The sequence below is a fragment of the Capra hircus genome, chromosome 4, assembly GCF_001704415.2.
Source record: "Capra hircus breed San Clemente chromosome 4, ASM170441v1, whole genome shotgun sequence".
In the NCBI taxonomy this organism is placed as follows: Eukaryota; Metazoa; Chordata; class Mammalia; order Artiodactyla; family Bovidae; genus Capra; species Capra hircus.
The window spans coordinates 45,214,395-45,230,291 of NC_030811.1; the positions used below are offsets into that span (position 1 = coordinate 45,214,395).

At 48.4% G+C, this 15,897-nt stretch overlaps 1 protein-coding gene across 6 annotated transcripts in view; it reads right to left on the bottom strand.

Annotated features, from left to right (window-relative positions):
* Nucleotides 677–15,897, bottom strand: part of TNS3 (tensin 3) — a 223,773-nt gene continuing 208,552 nt past the window's right edge. For all 6 annotated transcript variants that reach the window (XM_018047057.1, XM_018047055.1, XM_018047052.1 and 3 more), the window contains 7 exons: nt 12,818–12,913; nt 11,882–11,959; nt 11,046–11,123; nt 7,145–7,313; nt 4,986–5,054; nt 4,859–4,885; nt 677–3,480 (listed from right to left, as the gene is read on the bottom strand). In XM_018047057.1, the coding sequence (XP_017902546.1) occupies nt 3,336–3,480; nt 4,859–4,885; nt 4,986–5,054; nt 7,145–7,313; nt 11,046–11,123; nt 11,882–11,959; nt 12,818–12,913 (662 nt within the window). In that variant the 3' untranslated portion in view covers nt 677–3,335. The remainder of the gene's footprint in view (nt 3,481–4,858; nt 4,886–4,985; nt 5,055–7,144; nt 7,314–11,045; nt 11,124–11,881; nt 11,960–12,817; nt 12,914–15,897) is intronic.

The following is a 15,897-nucleotide window of genomic DNA, read 5'->3' on the forward strand; positions in this document are numbered from 1 at the left end:
AGAGCCTGCAGAACTGTGCTGGGACTGTCACCAGCATCTATTGAAAACAAGTAAGTGAACCCACCGGACTTTGGGGGCTTATCTGGTGGGTCATATAGTAAAGAATCCGCCTGCAACGTGGGAGACCTGGGTTTGATCCTGGGGTTAGGAAGATCCCTTGGAGAAGGGAACAGCTACCCACTCCAGTATTCTGGCCTGGAGAATTCCATGGACAGAGGAGCCTGGCAGGCTACAGTCCATGGGGTCACAAAGAGTTGGACAGGACTGGACTTTTTATATTCAGGTTCAGCACCCACTCTGATTAAACACCTGGGAAGTCCCATTAGAGGCTGACCTACACTAGGAGCTTCCTCCTATAGCTACTGGATTATGGGCTTGATATCAGTATCAAAAACGTAGCAGCACCTATGATCAATACCACATGTCATTATTAAATTCTTAAAATCTCTGAATACAATTTTCAAGTCTCTGGGCAAAAATCAAACTATATTCCTGAAGGAAAAATATACAATAAGTTTGTAAGTGAATCCACTCATTCATACACAATCCCCTTCAAACTCCCAGAGAAACACGCACACGGGCATATTCAGACATGTACACACACCCATCCACACTTCCACACACCCTGGGGGGCACTTCCATCTACCACCACAAATGCTTGCCTCACTGAGGCTCATCAAGTTTATACTTTTATTATACTCTGAATAGAGGTGATATTTAAAGCGCAGAGAAAATGACTATACAAAGGATTTATAGAACATTCATTTACATACTGGATATATTCTTTACAATATAAGAAAAGTAAAAATATCCACTACTAGGTAAGGCAGAGAAGGAGACACAGTGAGGTCTCTGATGCCGAGAATACACACGGAGACCCTTAAATGGGGTGTGACTTAACACGTTTACAGGTTAACACTGGAGGAATACAGCATAGGTTAATGAGCAGGTTAACAGGCTCTGGCTATCAGGCTATGATGCTAGTGGGGTGCAGTCCTGTGCACAATCCAGCACAGTACCCCTGTGCCCATGGGCACCCCAGATGCCTGGGGACTGTTCCTTCCCTGCCTGCCCAGAGCCAGTGTTGGTGGTGGGGCTGCCCAAGGTCTGAGCACAAAGCTCGCGGACTTGTCTTGTTCCATTTTATGCATATGTAACACACTGTTGTTCCAGCTCCTCAGAAACCAGGAAACTCGATTCCTTTCATTCCTTACTCCAGAGGCAGCCGGTTGCTGGGAGGAACCTTCCTTGACCACTGAGAGTGAAAGGCTCAGCTGCCAGTCAGTTTAAAAACCAAATGTCATGGCTTGCATGATCTGGACAGGGACAGCCAGGGGTGGGAGAAGGTCCCTCTGTGGCTGGGGCAGTTGATGCTCCTAAGTCCAGAACCCCTCGTGAGCCCTTTCTTCCTCCGTCAGAAGGGTAAGGGACCTGGCCTGCAGTCTCTGGGTCAAACTTGTGGACCAGCATCTCAGGAGAAGGCTCCTTTGGGGGCCAGCACAAACCTCTGCTCCTCTTCGCTGAGTTCTGCTGTGAATGAAAAACTGAAATGCTGGATGCCCCACCCCAGCGACCAAGGCATCAGGCCTCTGGAGACACCGGCACATTCTCCTTGGCCGTGCCGCCACGTGTCAGAGAAGAGGGTCCACAAGGACCAAGGCAAACATTTGGCACAGAAACGAGGCACTTGTGTTGGTGCATCAATAGGAGCTAAACAGTGGACTCACCCACCTGCTTTCACACACACGCACTCACACACACAAACAGTGCCCACTGGATTCGGTGGATCCCACCTCTGCTGTTGCTAACTGTCTCTGCCCCACTTTAGAAACAAAGAATCCACAGAGCACATTTTCAAACACTAGCGTGATGACTGCCGCGGTGATTCCTGGTGTTTGAAGAGCTGGCACTTGATTTGGGAAGCGGAAGAGATGGACAGTTCTTCGGGGATGGAGAGCCGCGGCGTGAACGTCTGGGGCGATGGGAAGGAGATGAGGGCTTTATGACGTCGTTGCCCAGCTCTGTTTCTTGCTCTGGGGAGCCTGCAAGACCACTGGCTTCTCCCAAACCTCTGACCACTGACAGATTCAGGTGGACAGACCTCCACTTAGCAACACGCACATCAGCATAAACAGCATGCCTGATTTGGTGCCCAAGATGATACAGAAGAGCAGGGAACCAGTGTAGAACAACCTCCCCTTGCTCAGGTGCCAGAACACATGGATGCCAACGGGAGACGACAGGCGGGGTGGAGACAGACGAGCACTCCCGCAGGTCAACGGTTCTGGGCCCCAAGACGGCCGAGGACAGCGATACAGAGCAAGCCTGAGTCTCAAACTAATCATGTCCCACCCCTCAAGACCTTCCTCCCCAGAAAGGCTGTATGTGCAGCCAGGAAACCACACGTGGATGGTCAAGTGTTTGGAAGGCTGCTTGTGGAAACCAAATATGGATGGTGAAGCATTTGGAAGGCTGCTTGAGGCAAAGCCAGTTTTGGCAGATGCCCTCGGGCAATGACAGCTGAGCGCATGGCCAAGAGTCCATACTGCACTCCTGGTACATCTGCTGGGGTAGACGCTTGTCTTAGAACCCTGACCTTGGCAGACGGCAGCACGTAGACACCAGTACAGCATAACAAAGGTAAGCTGTTATCATAAATAACTTGGCAAAAGTAAAATATAAATTATATGGAAATGGGGCTTTTCTCCTATCTTCTCACTTTTCCCTCTCACGGCCCAGTGTGCCATTCAGACCTGGTATGTGAGCAGAGGTGGGGAGCTGTCCCCACGCTTGGGCTCTGGCCTCACCGTGACCAATGTGACCTTTCTTGTCCTCGCCGCCCATCACATCATCCCCTCGCCCACGATGCCATAGTGCTCCAGGAGGGCCTGACCTGCACGAACCTTCAACCAACATGCATCCCCTTCTCAGGTTAATCAATATCTCCACTGTGGGAGGACAGAGGCCCTGGCGTGTCCACTGGCCAGGAACACTCTGACATGGCAGTGACAAGGCACTCAGGGCCACGGGGAGCAGGCTGGGCTCCCCTCCTTCCCATAAATAAACACCAGAGTGCGAGGAACAGGGGTCCCCACGTCTCCTTGAATAGTTCTTTCTCAAGCGGGGACTGGATGGGCGCGCCTGATGTCCAACTTCCTCTGCCCAGAAAGCACTGGGCTACAGAAGTGCATCCATGAGCTGTGCCCCTCAACTGAGGCCACAGGCGGTAAGGTTGTTTGTTCTCATGTTTGAAAAGTCGGAGGAGCCCCTTTCCCTCCTAATGCTGGACTACCAGGGTCACGTCAGCCCCTCTGGAGTCTCTGGGCTGTGAGGGCTCATATCTTCTTAGGGGAGCCGATCATGACCTTTGACACGAAGTTGACAATGGCGCTGGCCGGCTGCTCGGGGTCATGCTCTGCAAACAGGTGGCACACGTTGTCCGTGGCACTGCCCTGCTTCCGGGCCACAAATCCAAAGACTCTGCAACAGGAAAGGTGGGTTAGCATGCCGGCCAAGGCCCATCCCTCCCACAGGGTGCACGCCTCTGCTTCTTCCCTCACCATCGTCGCCTCTAACCACCACCTCTCCAAAATCTTGGGGCAATATCCCCTGCCAGACATCTGCCCGTATATCCCCTCCACGCCGGCAGGAAGATGCTGTGCCCAGACTTCGCAGGGGAGGAACCTAAGGAGCAGGACTGGGAGGGCAATGAGAGTGGGACCTGAACTTAAGACTTGGGTCTAGCCTGGCTGGAACCCTCCAGACCCGTCAGCTCCTGGGCACCAGTCCCGAGAATCTGGGGAGGACCCTTGCTTCACCACAGGAGCTGCCTGTTCCCTCCTCACACCATCAGAGCAGACGGGCGCAGATAGGCACAGACACCTGCAGATGCCAGCACCCCAGCCTCGGTTCCTGGGGTTGGGGGGGCTCTGCCTAGATGCCCACACTCCCAGCCACTGGGGCTGGAGGATGAGGGGTGCTAAAAGCACACCAGGGGCTCCCTGCCCAGGCCACATATGTGCAGGAGAGCAAAATGTTTAAAAGAACAGCACCATCTATTTTTTCTGAATAAGCTTTCGTGAGCCCCAAACAACACAATAACTACCATTATCCAAACCCAAATCCCTGGATTATCCCTTATCTAAGGTCCTTCTTCTCCTTCTCAGAGAAATGAAGGATGTTTTTATCTGAGCTGAGTGGTTTCCACCCCACGGGAGGGACAGGCCAATGGCACTCAAGTGACCCTCCGGGGTAGCAAACCCCACGTATGGGGAGCGCATTTGGTCCTAAGAGCCAGAGCTGGGGTGGCCTGGGGGTACTGCCCCTTCTGGGGGGCTAGGGAAGCGGTCTAGCACTTTATCAGATGCCAAGACAGAGCTACAAACACAAACTTGGAATCCCAGGAGAGGGCTCCTGCAGTGAGACATCTGTGGTCATCAAATTTAGGTGACACAGAGACGGCCACCTGTGGGGGTGTAGACAGCTCTGGAGGATCTGAGGTTACATGGGCAGCAGGGCTGGGGGCTCCCTCTGGTCTGGGAAGCACTGATACCTACTGCACCCACGTGGCCCTCCCTCCTAACACACCAACCCCCTCCTCAACTGCCGGAAACGCCATGCAATCTGCTTCATGCTATTTATACCCTATTTTATGGGTCAAATGGAAGTTTTGCTCATTCAGAGAAGAGTAAACAAAAAAGTTAACCCTTGGCAGGCCCTTTCTGCATAAAAAGAACACTTGAATTTTTGTTTAAAGCCAAACCCAAACCCATAAGCATTATTTGTCATCTTCCTCTTTGGAGATCTGCAGTGGAGTGAGTGTCAGCTGAGAGAGGACAAAGGCAGGCTGGCAACGTACCTCGAGCAAGGGCCGTCTGTGACCCACCTTGCAAATCAGAACAAGAGAAGAGTCACGTTAATTTCTTTATTAACTTAAAAAGCCAAAGAAGCACATGCATCGCTTAGTAGGGATACGGGCATCTTACTTTCTGTCCTGTGGATCCAGCGCACAGAAGATCACGCTGCTCACGGGGTAGTGTCTCCGGAAGAAGAGCCTGCAGGGACACAGGGGAGCACAGGCCTGTCACTGGGGTCTTGCAGTGACAGTGCTGCCCTAGGAGGGCCCCCCATGAGGAGGTTTAGCAGGGGCAGAAGTCTATTTTATGCTTTTACTGGTCATCTGGAGAAAAGAGTAGAGTGTACATTTGTTAGAAATCAGCAGACATATGAAGCTGGGCGCTTGGGAAGGAGCAAGTTTTGGGGTGAACGCAAGTACCGTGAAGAGCAAAATGGAGAAACTGCATCAAACTGAGTGAGTCCTGGCCTTCCTGCCTTCATCCCAGGAAACCACCAACTATCTACAGCCTTAGATGACTGCCTGTGAAAAGAGCTTCAGTATATAGCCCGCCTTTCTCCTGCAAGAGGAGCCCAGTCACCCCCATAAGGGATCTAATGGCCTGCTGTAAACTGTGCACATTAAATTCACTGGGAGGTGCTGCTAACGCCAGGCCAGTACAGCCACTGGGGGAACCATCAGAGGACCCCTCTGTACTGGTCCCAGCCCCTGTCACTCGTCCTTTGCTTCGTGGCCAGCCCTCCCTGCTCCTCTGAGCTGGCCAGCCCTGTGTGCCCCACTCCAGCTGGACAAGGGCCCCCTCCTCCTGAGGGAGGTGGTGTCCCCAGAGGCCAGCATAAGGGAAAGGCACGGGCGGAGCCAGGCACCTTTCCATGGGGGATCCTGAGGACACAGGATCAGGATCAGTTGTACAGGCATGTTCCATCTAGCAAAAAGCAAGCTCCTGAGCGCTGCAGGCACAGCCCATCCTCAGGGTTTTGTAAGCACACGGGGAAACCAGAGGTACACAAAGAGCACACCAGTAGCAGAAGAAAATAGAGGCTGCAAAGGAAGGAGCCATGCTGTCCCGCCTGATCCTGTGTCCACACTTCGGCCGAGCCAGGCTCGCAGCTTGTGTCTATTTCATTCGAGTTGCAAACATTCCGAGACGGTTACCTTGGTGCAGCTTGAAATGTGAGGGAACTGAGTGCAAGGCATGCGGAGCCCACTGCGCGGACCACTTGGGTCAAGAGGGAAGCAAGGACCCCAATTTGAGCAGCAGAACCCACATCCCACCCCACACTTCCCGCCTATTTTATCCTGAGAGCAGTGGTTCAGAGCCCCGCCCAAGCCCGGGGCTAGCTCTGGAGCAGGGGCCATGCAGGGAAGAGCTCCTCAGGCACTGGTGTGGGCACTGCCCTTCCAGCTGGCATGGAGACTGGTGGCACCCTACCCCTCGAAGTTCCTGCCACCACTCTGCTTTTAGCTGATTGGGCTCCTTCATTAACTACAGCAGGCTGTTTCCATTGCAAATAAAAAACTGCCTCTGAAATGCCTTTCATCCTGAGGTCAAAGGCTCTGTCCAGGCACCTAACCCTGCTCTGTGCTCAGGCTGGAGCTCCACAAGTGCCCCCTCTCCCTGAACCTCCGCTCACTTGGAACCCACTCAGCGACAGCTTGGCGGGAAGTCCCTGGAAATTGAAACAGCATCTACTGCCTAGATGTTCAAATGTTGCTAACTAAGATATAGTACTATACAGTATCTAAATAATAGTTAATAATTGACATAAATTATTCTTTCATATTATATATATTATATAATTAACATGAACTGAATACTAAAATAATATCTAACAAGGTTACACTCTTACCTGAAACAGGATAATAGTTATAACTTCTGTCATAACTGTTAGAAGTAATGACACTAAAGCAAAGATGAATAGAGTCTATCATAGTCATGCAGTGTTTTTACAGAAATGACTTAAAAGATTTTTGCATTTGCAGATTACACACAGTGTGTGTTTATCTAAGAGATACTCAAAGATCTATGTGTCTTTTAAAAAATTTTACTGATTCTTTAAAACAACAGCACGTGGGACAAATGGTAATAGTTTATATATGTCTCTGGGGACAAACATCAGGACAAAGCACAGACTGACCGATCATTGATTCGCTCCTGAACCGCAGAGCTCTGCCTGGCTGACCACCACATGTCCAGGGGCCTGAGCAGAGCTGGTAGGAGGTCTAACCCAGGTGAGGCCAGAAGCCTTGCCCGCCCACCCTGGCAGCCCAGCCGCTGTGCACACTCACTTCCTCTGGTTGTCCGTCAGGGTGATGCCCTGGGCCGACACCTTGAAGTGCACGACTGTGGACACAGGAGGTGGCTCCTGGACGAGGGTTATGCTCAGGGCCTTCTGGATGGCTTGGTGGCCCGTGAGGGACTCCATCTCCACGGAGTTCAGGTACCACACATTGCAGGCTGGAAGACACAGGGGAAAGCGGCGTTAATGCATCTGCCAGACTCAAGGGCCCTGGGGCTTATGAATGACGTGCATAAATTTGTGGCCAGGTGTTTCTGAGGCAAGCGCCCTTTATTTCTAATTCCAAAGGTGTGGAGAGTGAGTGACTCAGAGACACACACACAGCCAGCACTGGAGTCAAGGAGACTTTGCCCACTGGTCAGGATGCGTTTCCACCTCTGCTGAGTTATTTATACCTGGCATCCCTGGGGCAGTAGGGGCACTGGAGGCACCTCCTCAGTCTCAGTGTGGGCCTAGGTGGGACGAGAGCCCAACCACACCTGCAGTTAAGGAAACATCCCAAGAGGGGAGCGTGCCGTCTGGACCCTAAATATCCACCCTGCACGGAGTTCTAAAAGCACAGGCATCCAGAAAGAGCTGCTGAGAACAAATGACCTGCAGTGACTCAGAATACAGTGTGCAGGCAAAGAGCTGGGACAGCCTGTCCCATCCACACACTGCGGGGCACTGGGGGCTTGTCCACTGCCATCACCCCTTGGAGAGGCAAAGAGCTGATTGTGAATGAGGCTTTGTAAACAGCCTGAAGGCCTTTTGAGCCTAGCTCCCTGCATAAGTTAATGGGTTGTTGTGACCATGGGACATTCAGACTCTGCTTGAAGCTCAGTTGTGTAGGAGCCGTGGCCTTGCCTGGCCACTCCCCGAGGATGTGTCCCCTCCAGGAACAGAGCCGCTCTCATTCCCCACTCTGCCAGATGCAGCTCTGAGAGTAAGTAGGAGTATCTTCACTCCATCTCTAAAGGCCTCCAGATATTCACTAAACAGAGGCAAAAGTGCTTTCCTGTGACTGGAACGATTAACCGGGCTGTGTCCCCACCCAGGTTGTCTTCCTTTGGGAGAGTCTCCCTGGAGGCCTGGCCACGAACTGGCTCCGCCTCCATCCCAACTTCTGAGACCGAGCAGCAGTCACACCTGTTGGCAGGTGTGCCGCCACGTGACCACGAAGATGGGTTAAGAACAGAAATAAAGTACAGTGTCCCTGCTGTCAAGATGTAGGGCACCCACAAGAACCCTGTGGCTTGTCCACAGCCCTCTTAAGCTGGGGTTGCTAGGACTGCTTCTAATGCCGCAATAGCGGCCTGGCCTGAAACTAATAAGCAATTACAGCAAGGCTGCAGGAATAAGGTGAATATACAAGTTAATCACTTCCCTAAGAACAAAAGGAATTTGGAATTAAAAACACAACCCTGATTTATATTAGCACCCCAAAAATGAAATAGGTATAAGTCTAATAAAATATTGTATGTACAAGATCTATATGAGGAAAACTACAAAACGCCCACTAATAAAATCAAAGAACTAAACTAAATATTCCACATTCATGAATGGGAAAACTCAATATATAATTAAGATGTCAGTTCTTCCCAATGTGATCTGCAGAGGCAATGAAATCCCCATCTAAATTGCAGCAACTTACTCTGTGGGTATGAACAAACCTACTCTAACGCTTACATGGAGAATAAAAGACCCAGGGAAGTCAACACAATATTGAAGAAGAACCAAATGAGAGGACTGATAATATTAATACTTGACTTTAAGACTTACTGTAAAATGTCAGTAATCAAGACAGTGTGGTATTGGTGAAATAATAAGACAAACAGATGAATAGAGGAATCAATAGAGAGTCCAGAAATAGACCCACATAAATATAGTCAGTTGATCTTTGATAAAGGAACAAAGGAGATACAATGCAGCAAAGACAGTCTTTTCCCACAAATGGTGCTGAAACAACTGGACACCCACATGCAAAAACAATCAATCTAGACACGGACGTTAAACCCACCACAAAAATTAACTCAAAATAGGAGAGACATAAATGTACAATGTAAACTGTAAAACTGTTATAAGACAGGAGAAAACTGAGATGACTTTGGTGATAACTTTCTAGATACAAAAGACATGATCCATGAAAAGAAGTATTGATAAACCGGGCTTCATTAAAATAAAAAACTTTTGCTCTGAGAGACACTGTCAAGAGGTTGAGAAGACAAGCTGCCTCCTAGGAGAAAGTATTTGCAAAAGACAAATCTCACAAAGAACCAAAATATACAAAGAACTCTTAAAACTTAACAATAAGAAAATAAATAACCCTATTGAAAAATGGACAAACAACCTTTACAGACACCTTACCAAAGAAGATATGAAGATGGCAGACAAGTACATGAAAGATGCTCCACGTCATAAGTCATTGGGAAGATGCAAGTTCAAATGACAGTGAGATACCACTAACCACCTATTCTGAATGACCAAAATCCAGGACACTGACAACACCAGCAGCTGGGAGGGCGTGGAGCAGGATTGAGTCTCATGCATTGATGTGAGAATGCAAAATGGTGCAGCCACTTGGGAAGACAGTTTGGTGGTTTCTCACAAAATAAACAGACTCTTACCATGTGATCCAGCAACTGTGCTCCTTGATACTTATCCAAAGGAGTTGAAAATTACGTCCACATGAAAACCTGCATGTGGATGTTTATAGCAGTTTTATTCACAATTACCAAAATATATAAGCATTCAAGATGTCCTTCAGTGAGTGAATGGATAAAGTGTGGTATATCCAGACAATGGAATATTATTCAGCACTAAAAGGAAACAGCTCTCAGGCCCTAAAAGGACATGGAGGAATCTTAAATGCATAATACTAAGTGAAGAATCCAATCTGACAAAGCTCCACATACTGTATGACTCTAATCATATGACATTCTGAAAACGTGAAACCACAGAGACAATAAAAGGATTGGTTTGCCAGGATTTGGGGAGGAGGGATGAGCAGGTGGAGCACAGAGGATGTTTCAGGCAGTGAAACTATTCTGTGTGATACTGCAATGGTGGATACATGTCATTAAACATTTGTCCAAATCCACAGGCTTCCCAGGTGGAGCTACTGGTAAAGAACCCGTAGTCAGTGCAGACATAAGAGACTCAGGTTCGATGCTCAGGTCCAAAAGATCCCCTGGAGGAGGGCATGACAATCACTCCAGTATTCTTGCCTGGGAAATCTCCATTGACAGGGGAGCCTGGCAGGCTAGAGTCCAAGGGGTCTCAAGGAGTAGGGCACGAATGAAGCAACTTAGCACGCACGCATGGAATGTACACCAGGAGTGAACAGTAATGTAAACTATGGACTCCAGGTGACCGAGATGGGTCAACATAGGTTCATCAGCTCTAATAAATGTCCCACCTGCTAGAGGATGTTGTTAATTGAGAGAGGCTATGCATGTGTGTGGGGTTCGGGGGTATAAGAGAAACCTCTGCAGCACCTTCTATGAACCCAAAACTGTGCTAAAAAATAAAATCTATTAATAAGAAAAGAGTGCCCCCAGTAGCTCGCTATCTGGGGGTTGGTGTCACCCTGGGTCAAACTGTGGACTCGTTGATCACTTTACTATGTATCTGCTGGAGGGGCACGTTACCCACAGTCTATCTGACCATTTCCCCAAATGAAACACAGGTTGTGACATTTATACCACTGAATTTGGTCTTGTTCAGCCTGTGGAGTCCTGGCCCTGCTGCCAGGACACTTGCCCTGCCACCCCCAGCCCAGTCCTCTGGTGGCTTTTACAGAAGGAAGCCTCCCCTGACACAGCAAGGAAAGGAACCCAGACTGCAGGCAAGAAAGGAATCCCATCTCTGCCCAGGAGCCAGTAGGAGAGGAATACACAGTGAGGACTGACCTGCCCCTTGCTTCAGCAGCTCGGCTGCAGAATTGGCCGCCGTTTGCTGAGGATTTTCGGCTATTTCCTCCAACGGATCTGCAGGAAGAAGGAGCGAGAAAATGCATGACAATGTGGATGCTCATGACTGCATCCCAGAGGGTGACAGGCAGGCTCTGCAGAGCTGGGCCTTCCTCCTGGCAACAACAGCTGCACCCAGAGAAGCCATCATCACACTTCAGGCAAAATCTGGGATGGCACAGGCCAGAAAATTACCCTTCTCATCTATGAATTAATTCATATGAACAATTACATTTTGAAACTAAGTCACATCTGCCTATATTTAAAATTAATCATCTTTCTGGAACATAATGCAATTATGTGAACTTGAGATGGCCTAGGAAAGCAGGGATATGTCAGATCATATGCTGTGGGTACTATTTTTAAAAACTCTTTTCCCATGGATAGTTTGAAACAAATACAAAGGTAAAGAGAATAGTTCATCTAGCACCTAAAGTCAACAATATCAACATTTTTCTGATTTTGTAGAATTATAAAAATGAAATGTAAATGACCTTACAGGTCTCTGAGTCCAAGCGTTTTATACTTCTGAGCTATAGAATCTTTGCTCCACAAAAGCTTTTCACAAAGCCATGATATAAAGATATGAGCGGAGGCTGTAGGGGCAGTGGGCCACCTCTTCTTACCGGACCTGACTTATTCAGGGTTTACCCACAGACATGTGATAGAAAGGAAGTTTTGGTCTGATTTTTCTCACTGAATCTCTGTGGATTCCAACACCTTGTGAATGACCCCACACAGACAGCCAGAGCAGCCCTGGGGCCGCAGCAGCATACCTCTATCCGGAATGAGCAGTTTGCAGGGCAAAGCCAAGGGCGTAATGGAATGCTGACACACCAAAGCCGTCAGGCTCCCTGTGAATGGATGAACAGCAAACAGGAGTGAGCACAGCCCTAAATACTGCATTGCTCAGCCAATTCATCTACTGAAAGGAGGCTGCTGTAAAGCATGACATCTTATATTTTTAGCAACCTACATACTCAATAACTGTGGGAATTTGCGCAAAGCTTCAATGAAGCAGCAAGTTCAGCAGACGGCAAAGGGGCAAGTAACAGAACTACAGATGATTCTCACCAAAGATATGCCACTGCCAATTTATAAAGAACAAGTCACACAGTCTGCTGATTCTGAGACTGCTCCCACTGGCACCACCAAATCGTCTCTGTAAGGTGACGCTTTGGTTTGCTCAAGCTCTGCCTGTGAGTGCATGCCATCTTTTGGACACGCCTGTAGGGTCAAGCATTGGAGAAGGAAATGGCAACCCACTCCCGCATTCTTGCCTGGAGAATCCCAGGGATGGCGAAGCCTGGTGGGCTGCCATCTATGGGGTCGCACAGAGTCGGACATGACTGAAGCGACTTAGCAGTAGCAACAGCAGTAAGTCAAAAATTATCCTTCTCACAGGGAATCTGTGCTTTTCTTGTGCCCGGTGGACTGCCAACCTTGTGCATACTTCTCTGCTCGCTTGCATGGACCATACCTAATGGAACCTGCATTTCCAATCCTAGCACGGTGCATTTTATTTGCCTAGTTTTAAGAATGCTTTTAAGAACAATTTCATATCCAGTTTATTTTTGAAATGATAATTGAGGGATCTAAAAATGGGAATGAAAAGTAGATGCTCTAAGTGAAGCCCCAGCAGAGTGGTGGACCAACCAGAGGGAGCTCATGCTCATGGGTTCAGACACCATGTCAGGCGCTCAGCCACTTACCAAAATATGGTTCATTGGAGCACCCTTTCAACCTCACTCCTTTTGGGGTACACTCAATCAAAAAATGCCGAACAAGTTCATTGGCCAAATCTCCAGCTGTGGGGAGAGATTTAAAAGAAAGAGAAGAGCATTTTTAAAAATGAGAGCATGGGAGGATGAGGGAGCATGAAGGAGAATCTGGCCCCTCCAACAGGTAGGCTGCCAACAACCACTTCAGGAATAGCAGCTGGATTGCAGGACAGTGGCTGAGCACTGCCTGGATGGGCAGCTAGAACTCCCTCCAGTGACCATGGCTGGAGGTGGAGGAATCCTTGGGAAAGAGCCTCAGACATTCTGCAGAATTCCCAGTTATGGGAATGAGCAGCTAAGAACTGAGAACATGGACCTCCAGCTCCTTCACCTCCTAAGAAGAAGCATGATGTCCAAGAATGAATCACTGGAAAGAGCTGGAAGGTGCCAGTCTTCTGAGTAAGATTTAGCCAGAAGTCAGGTACCCAAGCCCCTCCTGAAAGCAAGCCCTCTAGTCATATTCCTACTACACTGTGTTCGTGCCAGGCCACAAGCTCAAAAAGAAAGTGCATCCTGAAAAACCACAGAATGGCAAACTGTCTGGTGGTGGAAAAGTACAAATGACAAACAGAAGAAAAAGCAGTCACTGCTGTGCTAATGAACCCCGCAGACCTTCATGCTTGCTGTGTCTCTGTCCTACCTCCTTCAGCACCCTCCCTGAGACTGTGTCTCCATGGGAACGCATTTCCATGGGAATGTGTCTGCTGTAACTTCTAACATTTCTGATGGCCAGGTCTGCTAGAGGCAGGTTTGGGCCCCACACCTGGCCCACAGCAGGTTCCTTAATAATGCTTATTGTAAACAACAGTGACAAATACCAACATCAGTGTCAGCATTTCGCAGGGGCAGTATAGCTGGTAGGAAAGGAAATGATCAGATTCCATAAAAGGCAGTACTGAATAAAAACGGGGAAAAGAACATTTTGCCATTCAGCTGTGGGAGGAAAATGATCCATGGCTTCTAAACTGAAGGGTGACCCAGAGTGTGGTCTGGATGACGGTGGTGAGAAGTGACTCAGTGGGAAACCAGCTGTGTAAGAGTTTGGAGAACAGCCCCCGCCACACGTCTGTCGCTGTTCTGTCTCCGGGGTACCAGGGGTGGCTGGTGACTTGCTGGGCTTTTTCCTGGTTTATTCAACTCTCCTCTCAGATCTGTCCTTACACTGTGAAATCCAAATGCCAGATCCAAGGGCTGGATGAAGACTTGGCAGCCAGATAAAATTTCACAAAGAGGATGCCAGCAACGCTGCATGTCCAGAAATCTGCTATTCTAAAATCCTCTATTTTCTTGCCTTCTCCTGAAGACTGAGTCGATATTGACCTTAGAGGAGGATGGTACACCTGGAGGTTAAGGATTATACACCACCACCTGTATTTCCAAAAAGATAACACATGCAGGAAAAAAAAGTTTTGGCCTAGTTTTGAAAGCTCCAGCTGAACACCAAGGGGGCAGAATCTGTGCTCATTCTGGTCCACCCTTCCCTCACCCAGATGAGCCCAGGTGCCCCAGCAAGAGTTATGTGACCTGCTCACATTCCAGCCCACAATCTCCATTTAGGGGAAAAGAATCTTTTCCCTTTCCTTAGAGTTTGTGGCATAGTTGGTTAAAAAAAAAAAAAAAAAAGGCACAGAGGGCAGGATGAGATTAAAAAAAAAAGAATAAACCAGAAGCCATATATTAGGGGACAGAGGAAGGGAGAAAGTCTGTTGCTTTGTTGGGAACCGAGCTTGTCCCTGAGGGAGCAATGAGAAAAGACCTGTTGATATTATATTTGAATGGGTGGTTATCAGCATGAGCTCAGGAATTTTTTTAGACGGGTTTCCCAGGTGGCGTTAGTTAGATGAAGAACCTGCTTGCTAATGTAGGAAACATGTAAGAAACATGAGTTTTATCCTGGGTTGGGAAGATCCCCTGGAGGAGGAAATGGCAACCCACTCCAGTATTCTTGCTTGGAGAATCCCATGGACAGAGGAGCCTGGTGGGCTGCAGCCCACAGGGTTGCAGAGTCGGATACAACTGAGTGACTAACACTTTCACGTTTCACATTCCCTAGCTCAGGTCCTAGAGAGGAGGAGTGATACTCTGATACCAAACAGCAGACCTAGAGATTAGATTTTGGTTTCTAGATACTATTGCCCAATATAGAAAACCAAGGATCTTTAGAGAAATGGCAGGAGCAGGGGAAGAACAAGGTAAGCCTAAAACACGCTTGCTTTCAGAAAGCTGGAGCACTCACAGGCTAATGGGGGTATGTCAGAAGGACAAGGGGTCACTGGAAGGGCCTTAACTAGTTAAAAAGGCCTTAGTAGTTAAATCCAGTATCCTTGAGAACCAAAAAGCCATGGTGGTGATGGATTATGAAATACAGCAAAGGGCACGTAGGGGCTTCCCCACAAGGCTGTCACCTGTGGTTGCATACATGCACGTCTGCTTCATAATAATGTTTACCTATGCATGTAGGCATCGCAAACTCTTTTGTACCTGGTTATGTTCACGACTGAAAACATTAAAAAGGTCAGAAGAAGCCCTGCCTGCACTACACATTATTCAGCTAGAATCTGCCACCAGTGCAATGTTGGACGAGAGACGGAGGCAGTCTTTGTCCTTTTCTCTGAGAAGGGAGAGTCTCAAGACTTCAGGCTTGCGCTGGCCTCATCTTCAATGCATCAAAATACTCTACAGGGTGTAGGAACAAGAACCGTGTATACTGTATGCCACCTTCTATGTAAGAGAAAAGGAAAAATGCCTATTTGTGTGCACCGAACAGATAGTGAGAAGACACAGGAATTTATTACAGATGTTTACCCACAGGAAGCAAGAGGGGACTGAGGCAGACAGGGCTGAAAATGGAAACCAAGACTCCTGATCAGAGGCCTTGCTTTATTGTTCTGTTATCTGAACAACGGGATGGATCACCCATCAAAACAAGTTAAAAAAAGAAAAAGGAAATTTATAATTAACCTTCCTTCTTGAGCTAGGACAGTACTTACTAAAATACACCCTAAAATACA